The sequence below is a fragment of the Rana temporaria genome, chromosome 11, assembly GCF_905171775.1.
Source record: "Rana temporaria chromosome 11, aRanTem1.1, whole genome shotgun sequence".
Lineage (NCBI taxonomy): Eukaryota > Metazoa > Chordata > Amphibia > Anura > Ranidae > Rana > Rana temporaria.
In genome coordinates this window covers 109,969,299-109,996,518 of record NC_053499.1, presented here as the reverse complement: position 1 = coordinate 109,996,518, position 27,220 = coordinate 109,969,299, and the positions used below count along the sequence as shown (strand labels likewise).

The window sequence follows — 27,220 nt, the reverse complement described above, 5'->3', positions numbered from 1 at the left end:
TCGGCTAACCACATCGGATCTAATGTTTGCTGGTGGGTTGCTGGGGTATAAAAGGGAAGTGGTGATTTCCTCCTGGAAGTAAAGGTAGGATTTGGGTCTTCGAGTGGATTTTCGATATATCACATAAGTATTGTACATGGCCAAATTGAACAAGTAGATAGAAACTTTCTTGTACCACTGGTATGATTTTCTTGTTGAAAGGTACGGTTCCAGCATTTGGTCGTTCAAATCGACCCCCCCCCCCCCATGAACTTATTGTATTCGTGGATACATCTTGGTTTCTGGATTCGCCCATTCCTCCTCGTTCTGGTCTCAACGAATGTGTTGTTGTGGATGGTAGAAAGAACGTACACATCCCTTTTGTCCCTCCATTTCACGGCCAGAACTTCCTCATTCCGTAAACTCGCCGTCTCCCCTTTTTTAAATTTTTTGGTGACAAGGCTTTGAGGAAAGCCCTTCCGGTTCGACCGTACGGTGCCACATGCTGGTGTCTTTTTTCCATACAGGTTTCGGAACAGGGGCAAACTTGTATAGAAATTGTCCACATACAAATGGTATCCTTTCTCCATTAGTGGGTTTAGGAGTTCCCAAACAAATTTCCCGCTGGTCCCAATGTAGTCTGGACAATTAGGGGGGTGTAGCTGGCTGTCCTTTCCTTCATATACGTTGAAGGCATACGTATATCCGGTGGCTCGGTCGCATAATTTATAGAGCTTCACCCCATAGCGGGCCCTTTTGGAGGGAATAAATTGCTTTATGCCGAGCCTGCCAGAAAACTTTACAAGTGACTCGTCAACACATATGTTTTGGTCCAGGGTAAACAACTGGGGGAAAATTGGGGAAAAATAGTCAAGTAGTGGCCGAATTTTATAAAGTTTGTCAAAATTTGGGTCATCTCGGGGAGGGCACTGGGTATTGTCACTGTAGTGGAGGAATCTCATTATACTTTGATATCTGGACCTGGGCATTTTTGAGGAAAAGATGGGCATGTGGTAGATGGGGCGGTTTGACCAATAGGAACGTACTTGGCATTTATGGTTTAGTCCCATACAAAATACGAGGCTTAAAAATGTTTTGAACTCCTCCACTGTTACGGGTCTCCACTGGAAGGGACGGGCATAATAGGACGTGGGGTTACTTGATATGAATTGATCCGCATACAGATTGGACTGGGAAACAATTGAGGCAAGCATGTCGTCCGTAAAAATCAAATTGAAAAAGTCAATCGGGGCGAAATTTTCTGTGTCCACTTGGACTCCTGGCTGGGCCGTGAAAGGGGGAATGTTGGCTTCTCCTGAATTAGGAGGAAGCCACAAGGGGTACTGAAGGGAATAGGGAAGGCTGGCATGGGACCTAACCCTTTGGGACTGAGGTGCCACCCCACTGGTACGTAACCTTGCTTGCCGAGGTATTGCGGTGCTGGTGGATGGCACTGCGGTGCTGGTGGATGGCACTGCCTCCTTAGCAATAAGCCTTCGTCTGGCGGGGGGACCCTCCTCCTCCTCCTCCTCCTCTTCTTCCTCTTCCTCCTCCTCCTCCTCTTCTTCCTCCTCTTCTTCCTCCTCCGGGGATGTCTCTGCTCCACTGCTAACTACCGGCTCGTAGTTAACGTCAGATTCGTTGTCTGAATTTGCAGGGGAATCCGAATCGCAGAGCTCCCCGTTGCTCTCGTCGGCAATAATTTCAAACGCCTCCTCGAGTGAAAATGATCTTTTAGCCATTGTTGGCACTGATGACACTGACAGGTGGCACTGACGGCAAATGGCACGGGCAGATGGCACTAATGGCAGGTAGCACTAATGGCAGGTAGCACTGATGGTAGATGGCACGGGCAGATGGCACTGATGGCAGATGGCACAGGCAGATGGCACATGGCACTGGCAGATGGCACTGATGGCAGATTGCACTGGCAGGTGGCACGGGCAGGTGGCAGTGATGGCAGGTGGCACTGATGGCAGTGATGGCAGGTGGCACTGATGGCAGGGGCACTGATGTGATTTACACTGGCAGGTGGCACTGGGTGATTTCACTGGCAAGGTGGCACTGGCAGGGACTGTGGGCACTTTTTTTTTGTGTATTTACAATCTATGCAAACTCACTGAAACCGTTAGAACGATTCTCTCCTCACACGCTGTCTGTGTGTGAGGAGAGAAAGCCGGTGATGAGTGATGATCTCATTTGTTTACATTTGAGATCATCTCTCATTGGACGGCTAGATTGAGTGCTGAATGGCCGCTGTGATTGGCCATTCAGCACGATCTGTGATTGGCTGTGTCCGAGGGACACGGCCAACACAGTTTTTCGCCGATGCGCGCGTTTGCGGGGACGCGCAGGGAGGCGAAAAAGAAATGACGTCCAAAGACGTCCTGTTAGCACCTCAGAACCGCGCTGTTGACGTATTTTGTCAATAGCGCGGGTCTGAAGTGGTTAAACCATAGGCTTGAATAACTGTCTGTCGAATCCATCTTGAGATAGTGCATCTTGACACCGCTTGTCCCTTCTTGGGACCATCTGGCAAAATAAACAAAACATTTGTTTTACGTATCTGAGCGGTTGCCTGCATATACGCCTTTACTGCTCTCACAAGATCTAGAGAGTGTAACAATTTTTCCTCCGCTGTCTGCGGATCCGGAAAAAAGGAAGGCAGGACAATGTCCTGATTTAAATGAAAAGCCGACACCACCTTAGGTAAAAGGGCAGGAAGGGGTCGTAGTACAATTTTGTCTTTATGACAAACTAAATAAAGGCTCTTTAAAGGAAAAAGCTGCCAATTCAGATACTCTTCTAGGCGAAGAGATAGCAAAAAAAAGGCCAACTTCCTGCTTAAAAGAATCAGCGGAATGTGGCGAATGGGTTCAAAGGGTTGTTTCTGAAACACTGATAATACTAGATTCAGATCCCATGGGCACAAGGGAGACTTGACTGGCGGATTGATATACAGTACCCCCTGAATGAAGGCCCACACTAGGGAATGAGATGCCAGCGGTCTTTGAAAGAAGACTGATAGAGCTGATATTTGACCCTTAATGGTACTAAGGGCTAATTTCATATCCACTCCTAGCTGGCAAAAGGCAAAAATCCTATTTATGTCATATCTTTGAGGATTCCATTTGTTGGTTTCACACCATGAAATATGTTTTCCAGACTCTGTAGTAAATAAGTCTGGAAGCTGGCTTTCTGGCATTAATAATTGTAGAAAGTACTGGACCTGAGATCCCTCTCCCTCAGAATGTGGGTCACACTGGACCTTCGACAGCAGGTCGCAACGAAGTGGAAGCTTCCAAGGTGTGCCTACCGCCATCTTTATGATCTCAGCGTACCAAGGTGGTCTGGGCCAATTTGGGGCCACTAAGATTACAGGAATTCTTTCCTTCTTGATCCTGCAGAGTAGCCTTTGTAAGAGAGCGATCGGAGGAAATGCATAAATCAGTGAGAACTGATTCCCCGGGACCACCAGCGCATTCGATCCGTAAGCCAGAGGATCTCTTGTCCTGGACACAAAGTTGTCCAACTTCCTGTTGAATCTGGAAGCTAACAGGTCTATATCCGGGATCCCCCATCTCTGGCATATGGCTTTCAGAGAGACAAGGAATATGTTCTTCTGCCCAAGTCAAAATCCGATTCACCTCCTGAGCACCCCGACTGCGTGTGCCTCCTTGGTGATTGATGTAAGCTACTGCAGTAGCATTCTCGGATTGAATTAGAAATGGGTGGCCCTGTAACCTGCTCGTCCAGGTTTTGAGGGCCAAGTATACTGCCCGAATTTCCAATATGTTGATGGGCAGGCTCCTTTCGGTCTTGGCCTAGGTTCCCTGGGTTGAAGCTTCTTGCAATAGTGCACCCCAGCCTATTAGGCTGGCATCCGTAACACCACCTTCCAAGTGACTGGGGGGAAGGATCTTCCTTTCTGCAACAGGCGCATGGGTAAATCCAGAGCTTGGATCTTCCTGTTCCAGGCAGTTAGAATATTGCCCCGAAGTAGTCTTGAGTGAAATTGGGCATGAGGAACGGCCTCGAAGGAGGCTACCATCTTCCCCAATACCCTCATGCAAAGGCGAATAGATGGTCTCTTGTTTGCCTTGACTTTTTAGATCAGGTCCTTAAGTGACTTGATCTTTGGTTCTGGTAGGAATACCCGGCTTTGGGCTGTGTCTATGATCATGCCCAAGTACTCTACCCTTCTTTGGGCTTGTAGAGAGGATTTTTGTAAGTTTACAATCCATCCTAAATGCTCCAGGTACTTTAAAGTGGTGAGCACAGCGTGATCTAGTTTTGCTACTGATTGATCTATAATCAGTAGATCGTCTAGATAAGCTGTTATTGCTATGCCTTGTGCTCTGAGATTTGCCAGCAGAGGGGCTAGTACCTTCGTAAATACCCGAGGTGTGGTAGCCACACCAAAAGGGTAGAGCCACAAACTGAAAGTGGCGATGTTCTACCGCAAACCTTAAAAATCTTTGGTGAGCGGGATGGATAGGCACATGCAAGTATGCGTCTTTGATGTCTATTGACACCACAAATTCTCCGCCTTGTAGGGTGGCGACCAAATGGCGAATGTTCAGAAATTGATTTAGAGCTCTTAGATCCTTTAAGGGTACTTCTGTGATTACCCTTTGAGATAGCAAGTGATCCAATCCTTTGAAGAAGGACGCTCTTTTTAAAAGGATCCTTGGAAAGCCTTGAGCTTCGGAACTGAGAAGATGGGATCTCTTGATATTCCAGCTTGTACCCTAGGGATACTGTGGATACTACCCATCTGTCCTCAATTTCTGTCTGCCATGCTGCTGAAAACTGACAAAGCCGTCCCCCCACTTGGCCGAGTGGGGGCGCCGATTCATGCAGAGGCTTTAAGGTTTTGCTTGTAAGCTCTTGAACCCCACTGCTTCTTGTTCTTTTGGGCCTGGTTTTCTTTAGTTTTTGTGGCTGGCTGAAAATGACATCGCCACTGGCTAGAGGTAGATTTTCCGAGAGGCGGGGAGAGAGAACGTTTAAAACAAGGTCTCTTTGTTTTTCTTCTTCTCTGGTAATAGAGTGGTTTTCCCACTCGATATCTTTTGGATATATTTCTCCAAATCCTCCCCAAAGAGGCATTCGCCATGGAAGGGGAAACTAGCCAAAAGCTTTTTGCATGGTGCCTCTGCAGACCAATGCTTTAGCCCAAGAATTCTGCGCATATGCACCAGTTGGAATGTGAGACGCGATGTTTGCAGAATCAAATCTATCATCGCGTCAACTGTAAAACATAAGGCTTTAGGCAAATTTTCCCAGAGTTTGACTTGTTCTGGAGGCAGCTCTTTCAGCCCTTGTTTTACCTGGTCCTTAAGGACCTGACACATGACTACTGCCGCTACAGCAGGTTGGGCAACTGACCCAGCCAGAAGGAAGGAAGACTTCAATAAAGATTCCAATTTCTTTTCCGAAGGGTCTTTAAACACCTGTATGTTATCCACTGGACAAGTCAGGTTCTTATTTACACAAAAAATTGCTGCATCTACCGAAGGCAGGCTCCACTTCTTAGAAAACTCTTCCTCCATAGGATAAAGAATATCAAAATTTCTTTGAAGGTGAGTAATGCTTGTCTGGGTGTAACCATTCTGCGTAGATTAGCTTCTTTAACTAGTTACCGACCGCCCACCGTCGTTATACGTCGGCACTTTAAAGATGGATATCTCGGTAACGGTAGCAGCTGCTGCCACAACCGAGATATTCATCTCTTCAGTGGGCGGTCCTGTCAACGATAATGGCGGTCTCCACGGCGGATTCGCTTCGAGATCACAGTTATCGGTGGCGGGAGAGGGCCCCCCCTCCTGCCGCTCTCCCGCTTACCGTAGCCGGCGGTAGCGGCGGAGGCGATCGGGTGCGCTCGGCTGCTGACTGGGGATGCGAGTGAGGGAAAAATGTCCTTCACCCATCCCCATAGCTCTGCTGGGCGGAAGTGACGTCAAAACGTCAGTCCCGCCCAGCGTCTTAAAGGAACTTTTTTTTTTTTTTTTTGACAATTGAAAAAATTAGTTTCAATTTTTTAATTTTTTTTTGCATTTACAGTAGGTGAACCCGATTTTGTGTCAATCTCGCTCTCTTTCTCAGCGAGATTGAGCACCTACGAGCCCCATCGCGGGAGCCAACGCCGAGCTGGCTTGCCGCGATGGATACAGAGCCGTCATAGAAGCGACGGGAGATCCGACTTGGATTCCCGCCAATTCTACACGTGTGCGGCGTTTGTTATGAATCCTGAAGGGGAAGTCCCCGCCGGATTTTAAATAAAAATCCGGCATGGGTCCCCCCTCAGGAGCATACCGGACCCTTAGGTCTGTTATGGGTTGTAAGGAGAGCCCCCCTACGCCGGAAAAAACGGCGTAGGGGGTCCCCCTACAATCCATACCAGACCCGTATCCAAAGCACGCTACCCGGCCAGCCAGGAAGGGAGTGGGGACGAGCGAGCGCCCCCCCCCCTCCTGAGCCGTACCAGGCTGCATGCCCTCAACATGGGGGGGTTGGGTGCTCTGGGGCAGGGGGGCGCACTGCGGCCCCCCCCACCTCAGAGCACCCTGTCCCCATGTTGATGAGGACAGGGCCCCTTCCCGACAACCCTGGCCGTTGGTTGTCGGGGTATGCGGGCGGGAGGCTTATCGGAATCTGGGAGCCCCCTTTAATAAGGGGGCCCCCAGATACCGGCCCCCCACCCTAAGTGAATGAGTATGGGGTACATCGTACCCCTACCCATTCACCTGCAAGAAAAGTGGTAAAAACACAAATAAACCACACAGTGTATTAAAATATTTTATTTTTCTGCTCCGGAGGCCGCCCCCTGTCTTCTTTATTAGCTCTTTTACCAGGGGGGGCTTCTTCTTTGACGTCTTCGGGTGGGTGGGGGCCGCCGTCTGGTTCTCTTCCACCGCCGGGGGGGGTGGCTTTTAAAAAAGCCCCCACCCCCCCGGCGGGTTTCCTCCGGCGTCTTCGGCGGGGCTCTTCTTCTTCCGCTATCCCGACGGGTCTTCTCAACTCTCCGGGGTTCTCCTTCTGTCTTCGCCGCTCTCCGTTGTTGACTCGGCGCACCCCGGTTCTTCGTCTCGCTGTCCGGTGTCTTCTTCCGTGATGTACGTCTTCTCCTTCCGTGCTGTGATGAGTTCTTCTTCCGTGCTGTGACGTCATGTTCTTCACTTCTCTCCTTCTCCCGATGTTGCCACGCCGGTCCTCCTCGCTGAAATGACGGATGCGCGCCTTGCATCGGACCTATATAGGCCTCACAGTCCCATCATGCTCTGTACCTACCCATGTGATACCTACCCACGTGGTAGGTATCACATGGGTAGGTACAGAGCATGATGGGACTGTGAGGCCTATATAGGTCCGATGCAAGGCGCGCATCCGTCATTTCAGCGAGGAGGACCGGCGTGGCAACATCGGGAGAAGAAGAGAAGTGAAGAACATGACATCACAGCACGGAAGAAGAACTCATCACAGCACGGAAGGAGAAGACGTACATCACGGAAGAAGACACCGGACAGCGAGACGAAGAACCGGGGTGCGCCGAGTCAACAACGGAGAGCGGCGAAGACAAAAGGAGAACCCCGGAGAGTTGAGAAGACCCGTCGGGATAGCGGAAGAAGAAGAGCCCCGCCGAAGACGCCGGAGGAAACCCGCCGGGGGGGTGGGGGCTTTTTTAAAAGCCACCCCCCCCCGGCGGTGGAAGAGAACCAGACGGCGGCCCCCACCCACCCGAAGACGTCAAAGAAGAAGCCCCCCCTGGTAAAAGAGCTAATAAAGAAGACAGGGGGCGGCCTCCGGAGCAGAAAAATAAAATATTTTAATACACTGTGTGGTTTATTTGTGTTTTTACCACTTTTCTTGCAGGTGAATGGGTAGGGGTACGATGTACCCCATACTCATTCACTTAGGGTGGGGGGCCGGTATCTGGGGGCCCCCTTATTAAAGGGGGCTCCCAGATTCCGATAAGCCTCCCGCCCGCATACCCCGACAACCAACGGCCAGGGTTGTCGGGAAGGGGCCCTGTCCTCATCAACATGGGGACAGGGTGCTCTGAGGTGGGGGGGGCCGCAGTGCGCCCCCCTGCCCCAGAGCACCCAACCCCCCCATGTTGAGGGCATGCAGCCTGGTACGGCTCAGGAGGGGGGGGGGGCGCTCGCTCGTCCCCACTCCCTTCCTGGCTGGCCGGGTAGCGTGCTTTGGATACGGGTCTGGTATGGATTGTAGGGGGACCCCCTACGCCGTTTTTTTCGGCGTAGTGGGGCTCTCCTTACAACCCATAACAGACCTAAGGGCCCGGTATGCTCCTGAGGGGGGACCCATGCCGGATTTTTATTTAAAATCCGGCGGGGACTTCCCCCTCAGGATTCATAACAAACGCCGCACACGTGTAGAATTGGCGGGAATCCAAGTCGGATCTCCCGTCGCTTCTATGACGCGCTTGCTGGGATGTGCTGTCACTATTCCAGTGAGTGTGAGATGTCGGCGAGATCTCGGCACCCTGTCGCCGAGTATCAGCGCGACGCTGTCGTGCTAAAAGCACAATATCACAAACACCTACTGTAAGCCTAAATATGAGATGTGAGGTCTTTTTGACCCCAGATCTCATATTTAACCACTTGCCGACCGCGCTATAGCAAAAATACTGCTACAGCGCGGTCGAGTTACTGTGACAGGACGTCCTCGTGCACTTCCGCGTTTGCGCGTTACCCTGGGGCGCGCTCGCGGAAGTGTCTGTGCTCGCCGGGTCTAGAAGACCCGGCGCATCACGGATCACGGTAAATTGCCGCGAATCGCGGCTGTTTACCACGTGATCGCTCCGTCAAATGACGGAGCGATCACTTGTAAACAAACCGGCGTCATTTGATGACGCCGGTTCCTCCCTCTCCTCTCTGTACCGTTCGGTACAGTGCGAGAGGAGAGGAGAGGAGGGGGGGAGCGCGGGGTGTCAGCAGTGCTGTGGCTGGATCTGTGACAACTGCAGTCACAGATCCAGCCATCCCTCCCAGCTCAGCAATACTCTGCCATACCCCATACTCTGCCATACCCCATACTCTGCCATACCCCATACTCTGCATACTCTGCCATACCCCATACTCTGCCATACCCCATACTCTGCCATACCCCATACTCTGCCATACCCCATACTCTGCATACTCTGCCATACCCCATACTCTGCATACTCTGCCATACCCCATACTCTGCATACTCTGCCATACCCCGATACTCTGCCATACCCCGATACTCTGCCATACCCCGATACTCTGCCATACTCTGCCATACTCTGCCATACTCTGCCATACTCTGCCATACTCTGCCATACTCTGCCATACCCCGATACTCTGCCATACCCCGATACTCTGCCATACCCCGATACTCTGCCATACCCCGATACTCTGCCATACCCCGATACTCTGCCATACCCCGATACTCTGCCATACCCCGATACTCTGCAATACCCCGATACTCTGCAATACCCCGATACTCTGCAATACCCTGCGCAATACTCCAATACCCTGCGCGATACTCTGCAATACCCAAATACTCTGCAATACCCCCCAATACTCTGCAATACCCCCAATACCCCAATACTCTGCAATACCCAAATACTCCGCAATACCCCAATACTCCGCATATATAATGTTTTGGGGTTCTATGTAGTTTTCTAGCAAATAAATTTTGATTTTTCCATGTAGGAGAGAAATGTCAGAATTGGCTTGGGTGTTCCAGAACGCCTGATGGCGCTCCCTGCATGTTGGGCCTCTGTATGTGGCCACGCCGTGTAAAAGTTGCACACATGGGGTATCGCCATACTCGGGAGGAATAGTAGAATGTGTTTTGGGGTGTCATTTGTGGTATGCATATGCTGTGTGTGAGAAATAACCTGCGAATATGACAGAAACAAGTTTGTTTTTTGTTTTTTTAAAAACAAAAAAATAAAAAAACCCAGAGGTGATCAAATACCACCAAAAGAAAGCTCCATTTGTGTGAAAAAAAGGACAAAAATTTCAAATGGGTACAATGTTGTATGACGGAGTAATTGTCATTCAAATTGTGAGAGCACCGAAAGCTGAAAATTGGTCTGGTCAGGAAGGGGGTTTAAGTGCCCAGTGGTCAAGAGGTTAAGAGGACCTGTCATGCTTTTTTCTATTACAAGGGATGTTTACATTCCTTGTAATAGGAATAAAAGTGATAATTTTTTTTTATTATTTCAGTGTTAAAAATTGTAAAATAAATAAAAAATAAAACCGAAAACAAAAAAAAAATTTTTTTAACCACTTGACAACTGGGCACTTAAACACCCTTACTAACCAGACCAATTTTCAGCTTTCGGTGCTCTCACATTTTGAATGACAATAACTCAGTCATACAACACTGTAACCAAATGAAATTTTTGTCCTTTTTTTCCCACAAATAGAGCTTTCTTTTGGTGGTATTTGATCACCTCTGCGGTTTTTATTTTTTCCGCTATAAATGAAAAAAGAAAGAAAATTTTGTAAAAAAAATGAATTTTTCTTCATTTCTATTATAACATTTTGCAAAAAAGTATTTTTTTTTCATAAATTTGGCCTAAAATGTATACTGCTACATATCTTTGGTAAAAAAAAAAAAAAATTGGGTTATTATTTAGTCTGGGTGAAAGTTATAAGGTCTACAAGCTATGGTACCAATTACTGAAAATTTATCAATTTGATCACATCTGATGTACTGACAGCCTCTCTCATTTCTTGAGACCCTAACATGCCAGAAAAGTACAAATACCCCCCAAATGACCCCTTTTTGGAAAGAAGACATTCCAAGGTATTTAGAAAGAGGCATGGTGAGTTTTTAGAAGTTGTAATTTTTTCCCACAATTCTTTGCAAAATCAAGATTTTTTTTTTTTTTTTCACAAAATGTTCATATTCGCCGGTTATTTCTCACACACAGCATATGCATAACACTAATTACACCCCAAAACACATTCTGCTATTCCTCCCGAGTATGCCGATACCAAATGTGTGAGACTTTTACACAGCGTGGCCACATACAGAGGCCCGACATGCAGGGAGCACCATCAGGCGTTCTGGAACACCCAGACCAATTCTGACATTCCTCTCCTACATGGAAAAATCATCATTTATTTGCTAGAAAATTACATAGAACCCCAAAACATTATATATGCTTTTTTAGCAAAAACCCTAGAGAATACAATGGCGGTCGTTGCAACTTTTTATCGCGCACGTTATTTTCGCAGCAATTGCTCGAATGTGTTTTTTTGGAAATAAAACGGTTTTGTGCTTTTAAAAAAAAAAAAACATTAAAGTTAGCCCAATGTTTTTGCATAATATGAAAGATGAAGTTACGCCGAGTCAATAGATACCCAACATGTCACCCTTCAAAATTGCACACGCTTGTGGAATGGCGCCAAACTTCGCTACTTAAAAATCCCCATAGGCGACGCTTTAAATATTTTTACTGGTTACATCTTTTTAGTTGGAGAAGAGCTCTAGGGCCAAAAGTATTGCTCTTGCTCCAACGTTTGCAGCGATACCTCACATGTGTGGTTTGAACACCGTTTTCATATGTGGGCGGGACTTACGTGTGCGGTCGCTTCTGTATACGAGCACGCAGGAACAGGGGCGCTTTAAAAAAAAAAATATATTTTTATTGTTCATTTCACTTTATTTATTTTAGTTTGATACGTTTTTCCCCAAAAATAAATGTTTTGATCACTTTTATTCCTATTACAAGGAATGTAAACATCCCTTGTAATAGGAATATAGCATGACAGGTCCTCTTTACAGTGAGATGTGGGGTCAATAAGACCCCACATCTCACCTCTAGGCTGGGAAGCCTGAAAAAAAATAAAAAAATATAAAACGATCCTGGTTTCGATCGTAGCAGTGAGTCAGAAGAGGCACCGGAGGGAGAAGGGAGGGGAGACGTCCCCTTTCGCCTCCCGTAAGAACAATCAAGAGGTGGAACAGCCGACATGATTGTTCTTATGGTGTAGGGAATCGCCGGCTGAAAAAAATGATATCTGAATGATGCCTGTAGCTGCAGGCATCATTCAGATATCCCTGCACAAAGTCAAGGACGTCATGACGGCCGGTGGGCGGGAAGTGGTTAAAACGCATTTTTTTTCCCAGAGTATTTTCTGGGTACTGCAGAGTATTAGCCGGGGTATTGCAGAGTATTGGTGCGGGGGTATTGCAGAGTATTGGTGCTGGGGTATTGCAGAGTATTGGTGCGGGGGTATTGCAGAGTATTGGTGCGGGGGGTATTGCAGAGTAATTGCGCAGAGTAATTGTGCAGGGGTAATGCAGAGTATTGCCGGGGAGTAATGCAGAGTATTGCCGGGGAGTAATGCAGAGTATTGCCGGGGAGTAATGCAGAGTATTGCGCAGGGGAGTAATGCAGAGTATTGCGCAGGGGAGTAATGCAGAGTATTGCGCAGGGGAGTAATGCAGAGTATTTCGCAGGGGGGGGTATGCAGAGTATTGCGCAGGGGGGTATGCAGAGTATTGCGCAGGGGGGTATGCAGAGTATTGCGCAGGGGGGTATGCAGAGTATTGCGCAGGGGGGTATGCAGAGTATTGCGCAGGGGGGTATGCAGAGTATTGCCGGGGGTATGCAGAGTATTGCGCAGGGGGGGTATTGCAGAGTATGGTAGGGGGGGTATTGCAGAGTATTGTAGGGGGTAATGCACAGTATTGCAGGGGGTTTCAGGGATGGCTGAGCAGGGATGGATGGATCTGTGACTGCAATAGTCACAGATCCATCCACAGCGCTGCTGACACCCGCGCTCCCCCCTCTCACACTGTACCGCTCGGTACAGAGAGAGGAGGGAGGAACCGGCGTCATCAAAAGACGCCGGTTTGTTTACATGTGATCGCTCCGTCATTGGACGGAGCGATCACGTGGTAAACGGCCGCTATGAGCGGCCATTTACCGCGATTCGTGATCGGCCGGGTCCTCTGGACCCGGCGGTCATGGATGTTGCCGTGTGCGCGTCCCAGGGGACGCGCGGGAGAGAGACTCTGGGAGGACGTACATTGACGCCCTCCTAGAGTTAACCACCCGCCCTGTAGACGTATATTGTCTATGGGGCGGTTACCAAGTGGTTAAAGCGCCGCGTGCAGAAGCGAACGCATACGCGAGTATCGCCCGCATATGAAAACGGTGTTCAAACCACACAAGTGAGGTATCGCCGCGATTGTTAGAGCGAGAGCAATAATTCTAGCCCTAGACCTACTCTGTAACTCAAAAAATGCAACCTGTAGAATTTTTTAAACGTCGCCTATCGAGATTTTTAAGCGCGACATGTTGGGTATAATTTCACTCTGCGTAATATTATCTTTCACAATATGTAAAAAAATTGGGCCAAATTTATTGCGGTCTTATTTTTTAATTTAAAAAAGTGAATTTTTTCCAAAAAAAGTGCGCTTGTAAGACCACTGCGCAAATACGGTGTGACAAAAAGTATTGCAATGACTGCCATTTTATTCTCTAGGGTGTTAGAAAAAAATATATATAATGTTTGGGGGTTTTAAGTAATTTTATACCAAAAAAAAATATTTTAGTCTCGTAAACACTGAATCTGAAAAACAGGCTCGGGGCTTAACTAGTTAACAAAGGATGGACTAGAAAAGAGCCTGCACCCTGCAGGGATTTTAAATGAGCCCAGGGAGGAGACACGTTATTCAGTTAACTCCAAAGGGGGCAACTTGAACGTAGTACACAATTTCAACATAACATTGCACCTGTGACCTTAGCATTTGGGAAGCAGAAAAGGGTTCCTCTGAATTTCCTGATCCGTCCGACTCCTCATCCCTGTCCTCTGTAGGTGTTATCTCATCCTCTTTCTTCTCCTCTTCAGATTTTTCTGAAAGGGGGATCCAACACCCTTGAAGGAGCTCTGCTTCGCTGTTTGTCCTTTTGCGAGGACTTTGCGATTACCGTAGCGATCTTTCCCTCCAGTTTTTCCATGGCTGCGATAAAAGTGTCCTCAGTGACATATGCAGGCCCAGGCACCACTGGAGAAGTAGCTACGCCCGATGGTGGCAATGGTTCCTCCTGTATTGGTAAATCAAGATTTACAGGGGAGGAAGGTACCGAGCAGGTACGGCTAGAGCCTCCTGTTTCAGGTGGCAGTGCTCTTGTCTCTTTTAGTCCCTGAATTCCTTCTAAGGGAAGACATATTAACAAGCCAAGGTACGAATAAGCATATACTACTGTGCTCAATTTAGCAATTTACATAAAGTATGCAACTTAAACACACAGTTTCATGCTATGGAGTGGGTGTCTCTCTTGGTAGTGCCCTACCAACCACATAGAGCTTACGTGCCCCCTTCCTCTGCTGTCGCTGCTGCTGCCTGCTGTTGCTGCTTGTGTCCCCTAGGGAAGAGCTGGCAGCCTATATGTGCTTTTGAGGGCTCCTGTTTGAGCGTCATCTTTGAATCCATGTGCCTGCGCGCGCCCGCCTGTGCATGTTCCGATCTCCTCCGCCCCCATATATAAAGCTCCACCCCGTGCGCACGCATCTGGGGCATTATGGCGGCAGTGAGGAATGAGAGAGCGACCCTCTGCTTCTCCCTGATGCCTTACTTATGCCCTCTTGGGATATTCAGCGCTCTGGGGGGGGGGGGGGGGAGCTGTGGCCATGCTGATGCAGAGCTTTGCAGCGGAAGAAATGTGCTCATCCAGTGGATCTGACATCGTGGCAGAGTGAGGCGAGTAAACTCAGCTCTTTAACTCCCTCTAGTGGCCAAAACGGAGAAGACACCAAACTCACCGTTTTGAAAAAGATCCTCAAGCTTGTTCTCAGGATTCCTCTTCTCTTACCTTATTCCCGCCGAAGGTTATTTCTACTGAAAAAAAAATTCAGACGGCCTTGTAAAAAACTCTGACCAGGACTTTTAGCTGCTGTAGCGAAAGTGCTGGACCCCAGTCCTCCGAAGAGAGACATTACAGCCGACGCCTCCTCCATGAGGCCCTGATCCCATCCAGATTCAGCGTAATTCTTAGCGTCTTGGATGGATCCCTAAAGCATAGCTCCTTCACCCTCAGAGGGTCTCTTAGCAGAACCATCCCTAGCACATCCTCGCTTGTCCAACACCTCTTAAAGACACTGGCGAAAAAACTGAGGAACTCCCCTGATGGGAGGGGTTATATGGAGGGGAACGCCCGTTTGTTCGGGAGCAGCGATTTTAATAATGCCTAAAGTGAAACAATAAAAGTGAAATATTCCTTTAATTTTCTTACCTGGGGGGTGTATAGTATGCCTGTGAAGTATCGCCTGTTTCCCGTGCTTAGAACTGTCCCTGCACAAAGTGTCATTTCTGAAGGAAATCACTCGCAGCTATAATGAATTGTCGACTCCCGGCAATTCAGAGAAATTCATTCATTAAAAAAAAGCATAGGGGTCCTCCCAAATTCAATTACCAGGCCCTTCAGGTCCGATATGGATATTAAGGAGAACCCCACGTCAAATAAAAAAAAAAATATATATATATATATATATATATATATATATATATATATATATATATATATATATATATATATATATATATATATATATATATATATATATATATATATATATATATATATATATATAGCTCCCCCCAAATATCCATTCCAGACCCTTCAGTGGTCTGTGACCCCTCAAAGCACCATGTCCCCATGTTGATGGGGACAAGGGCCTCATCCCCACAACCCTTGCCTGGTGGTTGTGGGGGTCTGCGGGCGGGGGGCTTCTCGGAATCTGGAAGTACCCTTTAACAAAGGGAACCCCCAGATCCCGGACCCCCCCCCTATGTGAATTGCTAATGGGGTACATTGTACCTCTACCATTTCACTAAGAAAGTGTAAAGAATTGTAGGAAAAAAGAAAAAAAAAACATCACACACACAGTGGAGAAAGTCCATTATTAAAAAAAAAAAAATCAAACCAGCGGTGGGAATTCACTATCGGTCTCTGCTCCAATGCTGTCAGTATCCTGCTACGGGTGACGTCCTCTCCGCTGGGGTCCAGGGTTGAGAAGATCTCCTCTTCATCCAGGTCCGGGATCCAGCGATGAGATGTCCATCCAGCGCACGCATCGTCTGTCTCCACCGGAGACAGCCCGGCGAATGACGCAGCTTCAGCCAGTGACAGCTTTTATTTAGGTGAGGGCAGGGCCAACCGTCACGTGACCCCCTCCCCCCCCTGACGCAAGTGAGAGCCCAGGCTTCCCTAGTGACGCGACCTGTGGCCCCGCCCCCTCGTTACATCAGAGGGAGGCAGGGTCACCCACACGTCACTGGGGAAGCCTGGGCTTTCCCTTGCGTCAGAGGGTCAAGTGACAGGTGGCCCTGCCCTCACCTACATAAGAGCTGTCACTAGCTGAAGCCGCGACATTCTCCAGTGGAGACAGGCGTTGCGTGCGCTGGATGGACATCTCATCGCTGGATCCCGGACCTGGATGAAGAGGAGATCTTCTCATCGCTGGACCCCGGGCGGAGAGGAGATCACCCGTCGCAGGATACCGACAGTGTTGGAGCGGAGACCGAGAGTGGATTACCACCACTGGATTTATTTAATTTTTTTTAATAAAGGACTTTCTCCACGGTGTGTGTGTTTTTTTTACAATTCTTTACACTTTCTTTGTGAAATGGTAGAGGTATGTACCCTATTACCAATTCACATAGGGGGGCGGGATCTGGGGGTCCCCTGTTAAAGGGGTCTTCCAGATTCCGATAAGCCCCCCGCCCACAAACACCAGGCAATGGTTGTGGGGATGAGGCCCTTGTCCCCATCAACATGGGGACATGGTGCTTTGAGGGGACTCAGACCCCCAAAGCATCCTCCCAATGTTGAGGGCATGTGGCCTGGTACAGTTCAGGAGGGTGGGGCGCTCTCTTTTTTTTTTATTTGATGCAGGGTTCCCCTTAATATCCATACCAGACCTGAAGGGCCGCTTTTTTTTTTTTTTTTTTTTAATGAATGACTTTTCTCTGTATTGCCGGGAGCAGACAATTCATTATAGTCGCGAGTGATTTTAAATTACCTTTTTTACCTTCAGGAATGACACTTTGTGCAGGGACAGTTCTAAGCATGGGAAACAAGCACTACTTCACAGGCATACTATACACACCCCCCCCCCCCCGGTACAAAATTTTACTTTTATTGTTTCACTTTAAGCATTATTAAAATCACTGCTCCCAAAAAAACAGCAGTTTCTAAAACTTTTTTTGCATTGATACATGTCCCCTGGGGCAGGACCCAGGTTCCCAACACTTATTAGGACAATAACTTGCATATTAGCCTTTAAAATTAGCACTTTAGATTTCAAATGTTCGCGTCCCGTACACTTTAACGGGGTTCTAAAGCTCACACAAACTTTTGGTCTGTTTGCAGGTTCTGGTGCGAACTGAACAGTGGGGGTTGGGGGGGGATGTTCGGCTCATCCCTAGTTCTGATGTGAACAAAAGTCCATCAACACAGGCCCTTATACAGGTCAAGTGGTAACAAGAATGTTGAACAGGGCCTATGAAATGGATAACATTTCACATTCCATACATAGAGAATTTTGTTTAATCGTGTTATCAATATAACAAATCATGAATCTATTTCTTTGGTTTTAGGTGTGGTTACTGTTAGCCAAGACATTAAAGAGGCACTACGTTGCATACATCCAACACCTGTAAGTTATGCTGTACATTACATAGTCTACATTCCTGCACTGTATACATTTGCTAGTTACTATGTTGTTCCTTACTATTTTCACATTTGTTTCAATATTAGCTCATACAGGCAGCCCCCGGGTTACAAACAAGATAGGGACTGTAGGTCTGTTCTTAAGTTGAATTTTTAAGTCGGAACAGGTACATAGCTCCAGCCAAAAAAATCTATTTTAAGCTTTTTGGATAGCATAGGGAAGGGTTATCACCCCTGTAACATTTGTTTTGCTGTCTGAGCCCCTGTTCAATTTTCATAGGGACAGAAAGTGAGGTGAAATCTTCTGAACTTCGAAAATTTTGGGTTGTTAGGGAAACATGGACTGATGATAAAGCACCAGTGGAGACACCTTTTCCCATAATAACTCTTATAGGAGAGAATTTCCCTTCCCAAGGGTAGATTTCCTCTTACTTCCTGTTGTCTCCCTCCGTTTGTAAGAAGGAGTCATCTGTAGGTCGAATGTTTGTAAGTAGGGGATCGCCTGTATTGTTAGATATCTGTCTATGCAGAAAAATAGAATTCATTTTTGTGGTCACTACCAAATCCCTTTCTTTGAGTCCATTGAGGGACCACAGCTTAATAATAATAAAAAATCTCATGGTTCCGGCGCCACATGTGAGGGAGCGAGGAACGGCAGCTCCAGGAACAACCTGCCTCTAAATCCTGCGTCTCGTGCCTGTGGACGGCTCTCACCACTCCCCACACTAGCCCCAAGATCACGTGGATGGAGAGAATTATAATCCACAGCTCCACTGGCGCTCCTGCAGCCATCTGACTGGAGTTGTCTCAACCCGCCCACCCCCCACACATCCAACATGGTGGACGGATCGGACACCTCAGACATGCCAGCGCCCAACGCTGATCCTGTACAACTCACAGCCTCAACCCCTCTCCTGCCCAAAGATCAGTATGCTGGGCTGGCACAAGCTTTTGCAGATCTCCTGTCCCCCAATATAACAGCAGCACTGGACAAAGCAATTGCTGCAGGGATAACACAGCTCAGGAAGGAGCTGGGGCGATCATGCCAAAAGGCTCTTCGAGCTGGAACACTGCATGTCAGACTTCAAAGACAAGCTTCAAACCTCCTTTACCTCTGAGCAACAATCAAAGCAGGGCCTTGCAGTAAATGCAAGTGCCCTTAGGTAAAATTTCAAACAAAGGTGTGAAAACAAACCTAAAAATAGCAGATACTATTGTAAAAGGTATATGTAAATTAAGAAATAGGCAGCCACCAAACTGGGAACCCCTCCTTAGGGACCAGCACCCCATTAGGACACACTCATACATACAATTGCCATAAAGTTTTCAAAACACCTGAAGTAAGAATAAAGGAGACCGCATGCTCTAAAGATGTAAGCAATGACCAGACAGGTCACTGCAGGGTACACAGAACTATCAGAGACACAATATTTCAGTGAATAGGGAAGACCTGCACTTGCTAGCTGACTGAAGAGATTTCAGGACTTCATATATCCAACCTGAATCAACCACCAGCTACTTGTTCGAAAAAAACCTTATAAGAAAAATATTGATTCAGCAGAGTTAAAGAAAAACGCTTCAGGATGCTAAACTAAACCAAGCATACTTGTTAGGATGGGATTAAAGCCTATAGTGTACTGGCATCCTTAAAGCGGAGCTCCACCCTAAAGTGGAACTTTCGCTTATTGGATAGTATTTGACAAACCCAAAAATGTGTCAGACGCTAAACATTTTTTAGCAAACATAAATAGCAGCAGAGCAGGCAGTGGAGCAGGTGAGTATCCATTAACTTTCTTTGCAGGCAGGGTTTATATTGTATTCTTAAAATAGCAACAGATTGGCTTTAATTTTGCAACTAATGGATCCCTTGCAAAACCATTATAAAGAATGCATAAAAATGTTCCCAATGTGAGCATGCTTTAACCGCTTCAATACAGGGCATTTTCATCCCCTTCCTGCCCAGACCAATTTTTACTTTTCAGCACTGTCGCACTTTGAATGACAATTGCGCGGTCAAGCAACACTGTACCCAAATCAATGTTCCCCACAAACAGAGCTTTCTTTTGGTGGTATTTGATCACCTGTGTTTTTTTTTTTTTTTAATAAAAAGAAGGGCGACAATTTTGAAAAAAAAAAAAAAAAAAAAACACAATATTTTTTACTTTTTGATTTGATAAATATCACAATTAGAAAAAAAAAAAGAAAAAATCACAATAAGCGTTTGATTGGTTTGCACAAACTTTTTTAGCATCTACAAAATAAGGGTTACATATATGGCTTTTTTTTTTTTACTAGTAATGGCGGCGATCTGTCATTTTTATTGTGACCGTGACATTGCGACGGACACATCAGACACTTGACACGTTTTTGGAACCATTTACATTTATACAGAGATTAGTGCTATAAAACTGCACTGCTTACTGTGTAATTGTAACTGGCAGGGAAGGGGTTAACACTAGGGGGCGATCAAGGGGTTAATACGTTCACTAGTGAGCGATTCTAACTGAAGGGGGAGGGGACTCACAAGGGGAGGAGACCGATGTGTGTTGCTCTGTACTGGCAACACACATCGGTCTCCTCTGCTCTGACAGGACATGGATCTGTGTGTTTACACACACACACATCCATGGTTCTGCCCTGATTGTGGGCAATTGTGGGTGCCTGGCGGACATCGTGGCCGCCGGGCACGCGCACCCTAACCGCCCGGGAAGCCCAGGACATCATGACGTCCACCCGGAGGGAGGGAGGGTTCCTGTCTACGTCATTTTACAATGACTCAGAAGGGAAGGGATTAAAGTACCTAGAAAATGTATAAAAATGAAGTGCCAGCATGAAAACCAGCACCGGATATATTAATAATAATGTACGCCCAACTTTACCTGACTTTCGGTATCCATTGACTCTTCCCGACGAGTCATTTTTACTTCAACTGAAAGGTCCCCCTGGAACACAGATGTGCAAAAATAATATATAAAAAATTATTACTATGGGTGCCTAATATTTGAACCTAAGCTTAATTTGAGTGTGGAAATTAAATTAGCTTTAGATACTTTTTTTATTACTCTGCACTTTTTACATTTTAGTTTTGTAAAGCCTCACAAACATTTCTTCCACTCCTTCACATTCTCTCATTAATAGTACTCACTGGACTGTTGATGTCTCTTCCTTGGCTTCCTTTACTGTTTAGACTTCCAATTTCAGTCTGGGAACTGGACTGCGAAACCCCCTCAAAGAATGGTCTAAATAATTAAACAGACGATACATATAAAAGTGACCTGCCCAAAGTCAGCACAATGGAGATAAAAATAAACAAATAAAAAGGTGAATGCAAAGAGAAAAACATGTACCTCAGTTTTGGTTTCGGGGTGCTGAGGACACTCTCACTTTCTTCTAACTCTGGACAACTGTCACTTGGGTTAAACATCTCCAGGCTATCATATAAATCATCAAGATCTTCTTCCCTAATCTCATCACGAGATACATGATCCAAACCAAACCCAACCTTGAAAATAAATTTATGGGAAAAAAAAATGCAAATTTAGCATAACAAAGCCTCCACCTTGCTTTCTCATTACACAGCTCTATAATATATTCAAAAAACCAAATGCATTTAAAAAAGAAGTATGGGTTTGTTTGTTTTTTTGCTAGTCATACTTACCTTGGTGGATGCAGCATCAGACCGATGCTGCAGCTGTCTCCCGACGTCTCTGCAATGAGAACCGAGCCACCAAGCGTCGCTGATGGCTCGGTTCTTCCTCCCCTTGAGCAGAGCGGGTCAGTCAGCATCGCTTCTGCTCTACTTCTCCACGCTCATTGGAGAGCTGAGCTGTGGAGGGGCAGAGAGCGGCCATCTCAAGAGGCTCGCTGAGACTGCCACCAATCAAGGCAGCTGGCAAATCCAGACTTGGAAGTCGGGATGATGCGTTGCCTCGACTGATGGCAGGGATGTCAGCAGAGAGCGGATTTCAGACTGCTCTCTGCTGATAATGGGTCACAGGAGTGTAAAACAAGATGCACTCCTGTGACCCATAGGAGAAGCTTAACATAAAAAGCTCAGACTGGACTTATCCTTTAAGGACGAGACATTCTGACAACAGCAAAAATAACAAAATATGTTTCAATAAATAACAATGAGCTGTAAAGTAAAGTAGTGTCCCCTAATTATCTCTGCTGCTATCATCATGAGAGTCTTCGTACAAAAACATTTTTTTCTACATGTATGAGGGACATGGAAATGCAGTCAATTTAAGTCATCTGCCTTCAGAAAGTTTGTAAACTGGCTAAGAAGAACATTAAGCCAGCCTCTGTATAGCCAAATCTCCAATCCTCATGCTTCAGTTTTGCAAGCAAGCCATAAATAGGGCCTTTAACAAAGAACGGTGGGACTGGTTAATTTATTTTTATTTTTTTATTTTTTTAATATTGGTTGTTAAACTTTCTTTGTTTACTGCTCTTTTAGCCCTATTCTCAGGTTACATCGCTTTCACATTACTATTATACATAGCAAATTGATATGTGTAAAATTGTCATTAACGTAACTCATAAGCGATCTTCAACTAGGTTACCTTTCCGCACTTGCAACAACAGCTAAACAATATGAACTATATTAGAGTGTTTAGTGAATAGGGACAGGCTACCCATGGGCACACCAAAATGTTTTGTAACTGTGCATTATGCGATCACCATTTATTTTGAATAACTGGCAAATCCCAATAAAAAGACAAAAGTAAAAAAAAGCCATGGAGAGAATACTGCATTAAAAATATTTAGGTCAGTCTTACAATCTAAGAATCCCGTTACATATACCTAGGAAACGACAAGACAAAAATGCTAACCACCATGCAACATACAGAAACGTGAAGGTAAGGACTATGCATGAGGACAGAGTGATGAAAACATTAGGGTGACTCAAATTTAAGAGATGAACATAAAGAGAACAACAAAAATGTTGAATAATTAGGTAAACCATAAAGATTAATATCATAAACTACAGGTCTTTATGGCATCAATGACTTTACTTTATTTAGCAATGCTTACCTCCAGCCAATTCTCTGAAAATAAAAAAAAATATCCCAAAGGATTTGCCAACAATTCTTTATAATGCATTCCTTCCTTACCTCTTCTGAAACTTTGAACCTGTTTAAGAGGGACTTAAGCTTCTGCTTTATGTTTGGCTGCTGTAATTGAAAAAGAATTGTAAAAAAGTTAAAAAAAATAAAAAAAACACACACAGAGCAATATTTTGTTATGTGATTTTCTGAAATGTCTGAAGGTTTTCAAAATGACATATACTAAACCTTATAATATGAAGCATAAGCAATATTGGGGCACAAGCAATATTGTAGGATATCAAAATCATCATTCAGTTGAACACACAGTTGCCTAAGCTCAAGCAACTACATGTGGTCTTTACAAACAGGATATGAAGTTTGGGTAATCAGCTTTGAGATTAAGGATCTTGCTGCAAGTTAACAACACTGAACCTAGTAAACTAGGCAAAAGAGAAAAACGGCTCAGAATAGACAAAAAGCTCACTCTAGTTATGGCTGACGAGGCTTGGATTTTCCTTCGTGATTTCTTCACCTTCCGGACATCGTCATCTTCATAAAAAAAGTCCTAAGACACAAACAAATTTATAAAAATAAAAAACAAAAACACACACACACACACACACACACACACACACACACACACATACTTTATACATGGGATTTATTACAAAAATATCAAAGTTGGCTAAATCATAAGTCCGCTCTCAAGGACTAGCTGAAGACCCATGAAGCAGATCCTTTGCCTGTATATTGCAAAGATTCCTGAGACAATACTGATGACAGTACCTAGGGAAAATAAAGGATGAAGAACTAAATGCACATTTAAAATACATATACTGTGCACTGAATGATTAACCTGCCAAGGATGTAAATGCGGTCACCTGTCTTAAACTACTAAAGTTAAAGAAGAAGGTTAATATACAGTATCTCACAAAAGTGAGTACACCCCTCATATTTTTGTAAATATTTTACTATATATTTTTATGTGACAACAGTATTCCAACATAATGACCCCAAACACACCTCCAAGATAAACTGACTGGTGATCAAAATATAAAGCGCCCTCCTGACTTCCCACCATTGCGCTAATTGGAAAAGCATAATTCAAAATCTCCTAGCTGCCGCTTTAAATAAAATGAATGTGCACAAATATAGTGGCTCCAAAACGAATTCAGTGTCAAAAATATTGAGCAGCGCTACAGTGAATAAATGTCTTAATTGCACAAACAGCATAAACATATGACTAAGTGAAAAAAAAACTCAAAAATGAAATTGAAAATCAAATAAGCTAATTAATGAACCCGTGAACCTAAATAATAGTGATAAAGCAAAAAAGTTCATAAGTGATAAGAGATCTTTGCAATCTTCAGAGTCTTCCACCACACCAAATGTGTTCAGTGATTCCTTCACCCATCAAATTGGCCACTCGCCAGAACAATATGCCTCACAAAGAAGCAAAGCATAGATCAGGATCTTTCAAATATGTTTCAAAGGATTCCACTTCCAATAAAGTGATTCAGATACTCCACATAAGTGATAAAGAAAAGTGCACAATAGTGTAATACCGAATAGTCAGTTTAATAAAACACAGCACACAGTCTGCAACCGTTACACTCACAAAAAAAGCTTTGGTTAAAGCAGTGAATCACAACACAGCACAGCAAACTTCTTCAATATCCTTAGACTGGTTGAACACTGGTCACGGCGGACCTACGATCAGCCTGGAATTATCTCACCACTCCACCGCACAGCACTGTAAATCCTCGATTGGGAGAAAACTTCCTCTCTAACTTGCCGGTAATAAAATTGCACCATACACATGGATCAATCACGTAGGTTCAGATACTCTCCCGTGTAGCCACGCCCCGACATGTTTCGTGACAAATCACTTATTCATGGGATTGGCTACACAGTGCTTAGTAATTTCTTTATATACTTATTGGTCTAACAGGTGACAGGTACAACAACAAGGACTTAGCCGTTTCTCCCCGGCTCCCTCCGGCCGCCGAGTTCTCATGCCTTACTGGCTGTCAGCAACAGACGCACACCAGCTCCCATGACTGCAGCATAATACTATGATGTAAGTGCTGGATATTTATATGATTTATAATTAAAACACAGTATACTCAGAGGCGCTCTTCTCTTTTGTTTTTCTCTTGCATATATTGAACTGGCTTCGCTCCTGGATAGCTGCCCTGATCTACTGTTTTCATCTACACTGGTTCGTCATTGCCATCAACTATAGCGTTTTCTGGCACCCTGCTGGGATTGATCCTTGTATGGACTCATAAACATTTACACCATATATCTCCGCTGTGGTTTGCTATTTTAATTTTTATTTAATTTATTCATTTTTATATATCCATTTATTTTAATTTTCAGCCTCCCATTGATTGGTCTGTGCAAACACCCTGAGCGCTGTACTCCACCCTTTTTCCAGTGTGAAATGCCGAGTGCTTTCACACTGGGGCGGTGCGCTTGCAGGATAGGAAAAAAAATTCCTGCAAGCAGAATCTTTGGGGGTGGTGCAGGAGTGGTGTATACCCATTAAAATGAATGGACAGAGCTTTGAAAGCAGTGCTAAGCGGGCGATTTTAACCCCTTTTTACCCCCTTCTGAGGAGTTAAAAGCATGCTGCTAAAACAGCAGTAAAGCACCACTAAAACTAGCTTCAAACCCGCCGCTTCAGTGTGAAAGTGGCCTTAAGGTTTTAATGCTAAATTGCAATTTCAAAAATAAAACAGCAGCAGAAGTGGGGATTTTTACTCATGTAAGTTAAAGAAGTACTGTATAGTATAAAAAGAAGTGCAGCGCATATAAAACTTATTGCAATAAAAAGCCCTATAAAATCCAAGAATAGTCCAGAAAGAGTAGGTGGTGGACCAACAGTCCCAGCAACCACTGAAAAATTCCATGTGACAGACCACAAATCCAGATGCAATGGTGATAAAACCCTTCACCTGCAGAGCACTAGCTTTGCTTACCTCACTGAGCTAACAGATGGTTAAATACACATGTCCCATATGGGTAAATCGTCCAGGCAGGGTCCAGGACCTCCAAATCGATTTCCCCAGGAGTGTAAATGGTGTGACAAAACAAATCTAAGTGCTCACTGATAAGTAGAGCTGCACAATTCTGGCTAAAATGAGAATCACAATTTTTTTTGCTTACAAGATAGATCACAATTCTCTCACGATTCTCGCGGCGTAACATAATCTTTCACATTAAAACAAAAAAAAAAAATTGGGCTAACTTTACCGTTTCGTTTTTTATTTTTATTTTTTATTCATTAAAGTGCATTTTTCCCCAAAAAAATTGCATTTGAAAGACCGCTGGTCAAATACAGTGCGACGTAAAATATTGCAGCAATTGCCATTTTATTCCCTAGGGTCTCTGCTAAAATGTATAAAAATGTTTTGGGGTTCCAGGTAATTTTCTAGCAAAAAAAATATTGATTTTAACTTAAGAAACAAGTAAAAAAAAAAAAAAATGTAGACTTTAAGTGGTTAAACGTCCTGCATTTACACAATACGTTTATCCCTTTGATCTAAGAAGGAAGCTGTTAGTTACAATGTTTCATGTTAAAAACTTGGCAGACTGCACGGATGAGTGAGCAGATAAGTCTCTCCACTTGTTATATGAAAAAAATCGACAAACTCTGCAATAAAGATCATCAGGGGGGTTGAATCGAGATCACAATTTTTTAAACGATTAATTGTGCAGCGCTACTGATAAGTTGTAAAAAGCTTTATTTTTGTATTAAAATGGCTACTCACCAAGGGCTTAGGTAAAAGCGCATTTCCAGAGCAGGCACTGCAGTGTATGAGACACAGGTCGACAGCGGGTGACGTCAGAATGTGGCTTCTCCCCTGTACGCATTCTGTTCAGAGGAACTTTTCCAGCTGGTACCGTTAGTCTACCTCCCACTTTTTCTGGATCATTATTGGATTTTATAGGACTTATCACAATACGTTTTATATGCACTGCACTTTATACTATGCTTATTTGGATTATGCAATGATCTTTTGTGTACAGCTGCATTAGTTTTAATATTTAGAAATTTTCTTGCGCCAATTGATTTGATAAATCTTTATACAAAGTAGAACTGTAGGCAAAACAGAAAGCATCAATGAACTACCATAGCGATCAACAGCACCGTGTTAGTTTAATAAAGTGGTAGTACACTCTATACTACCACTTATCTTGTACCTACAGGCAAGCCTTTAATAAAGACTTACCTTTAGGTACTGCAAATATCTCCTAACCTTGCACAGTTTAAGAAATATTCAGAATGCATGCAGCCGATGACAGGTCAGGCTTACAGAGCCTGTGCTGGAAAAGGCAGCTCATGTAACAGAATGCCACAAACCCGGAAGAAGGACCGGGGAAAGATGTCAGCCACCTCAGAGTTGTCATTGCGGCACTGGAGGGCTTTGTTCCATGGTAAGTATCATAATGTGCTAGTATGCAATGCAAACAAGCACATTATGACATTGCC

General features: G+C 45.0%; 1 protein-coding gene across 1 annotated transcript in view; it reads right to left on the bottom strand.

Moving 5' to 3' along the window:
- PACS1 (phosphofurin acidic cluster sorting protein 1) overlaps positions 1 to 27,220 on the bottom strand; it is a 288,112-nt gene that overhangs the window by 175,107 nt on the left and 85,785 nt on the right. Inside the window, exons 7-11 of the mRNA XM_040328826.1 lie at positions 23,207 to 23,287; positions 22,789 to 22,848; positions 21,019 to 21,173; positions 20,817 to 20,910; positions 20,551 to 20,613 (exon numbers count right to left, since the gene is read on the bottom strand). Coding sequence (XP_040184760.1) covers positions 20,551 to 20,613; positions 20,817 to 20,910; positions 21,019 to 21,173; positions 22,789 to 22,848; positions 23,207 to 23,287 — 453 coding nt within the window. The remainder of the gene's footprint in view (positions 1 to 20,550; positions 20,614 to 20,816; positions 20,911 to 21,018; positions 21,174 to 22,788; positions 22,849 to 23,206; positions 23,288 to 27,220) is intronic.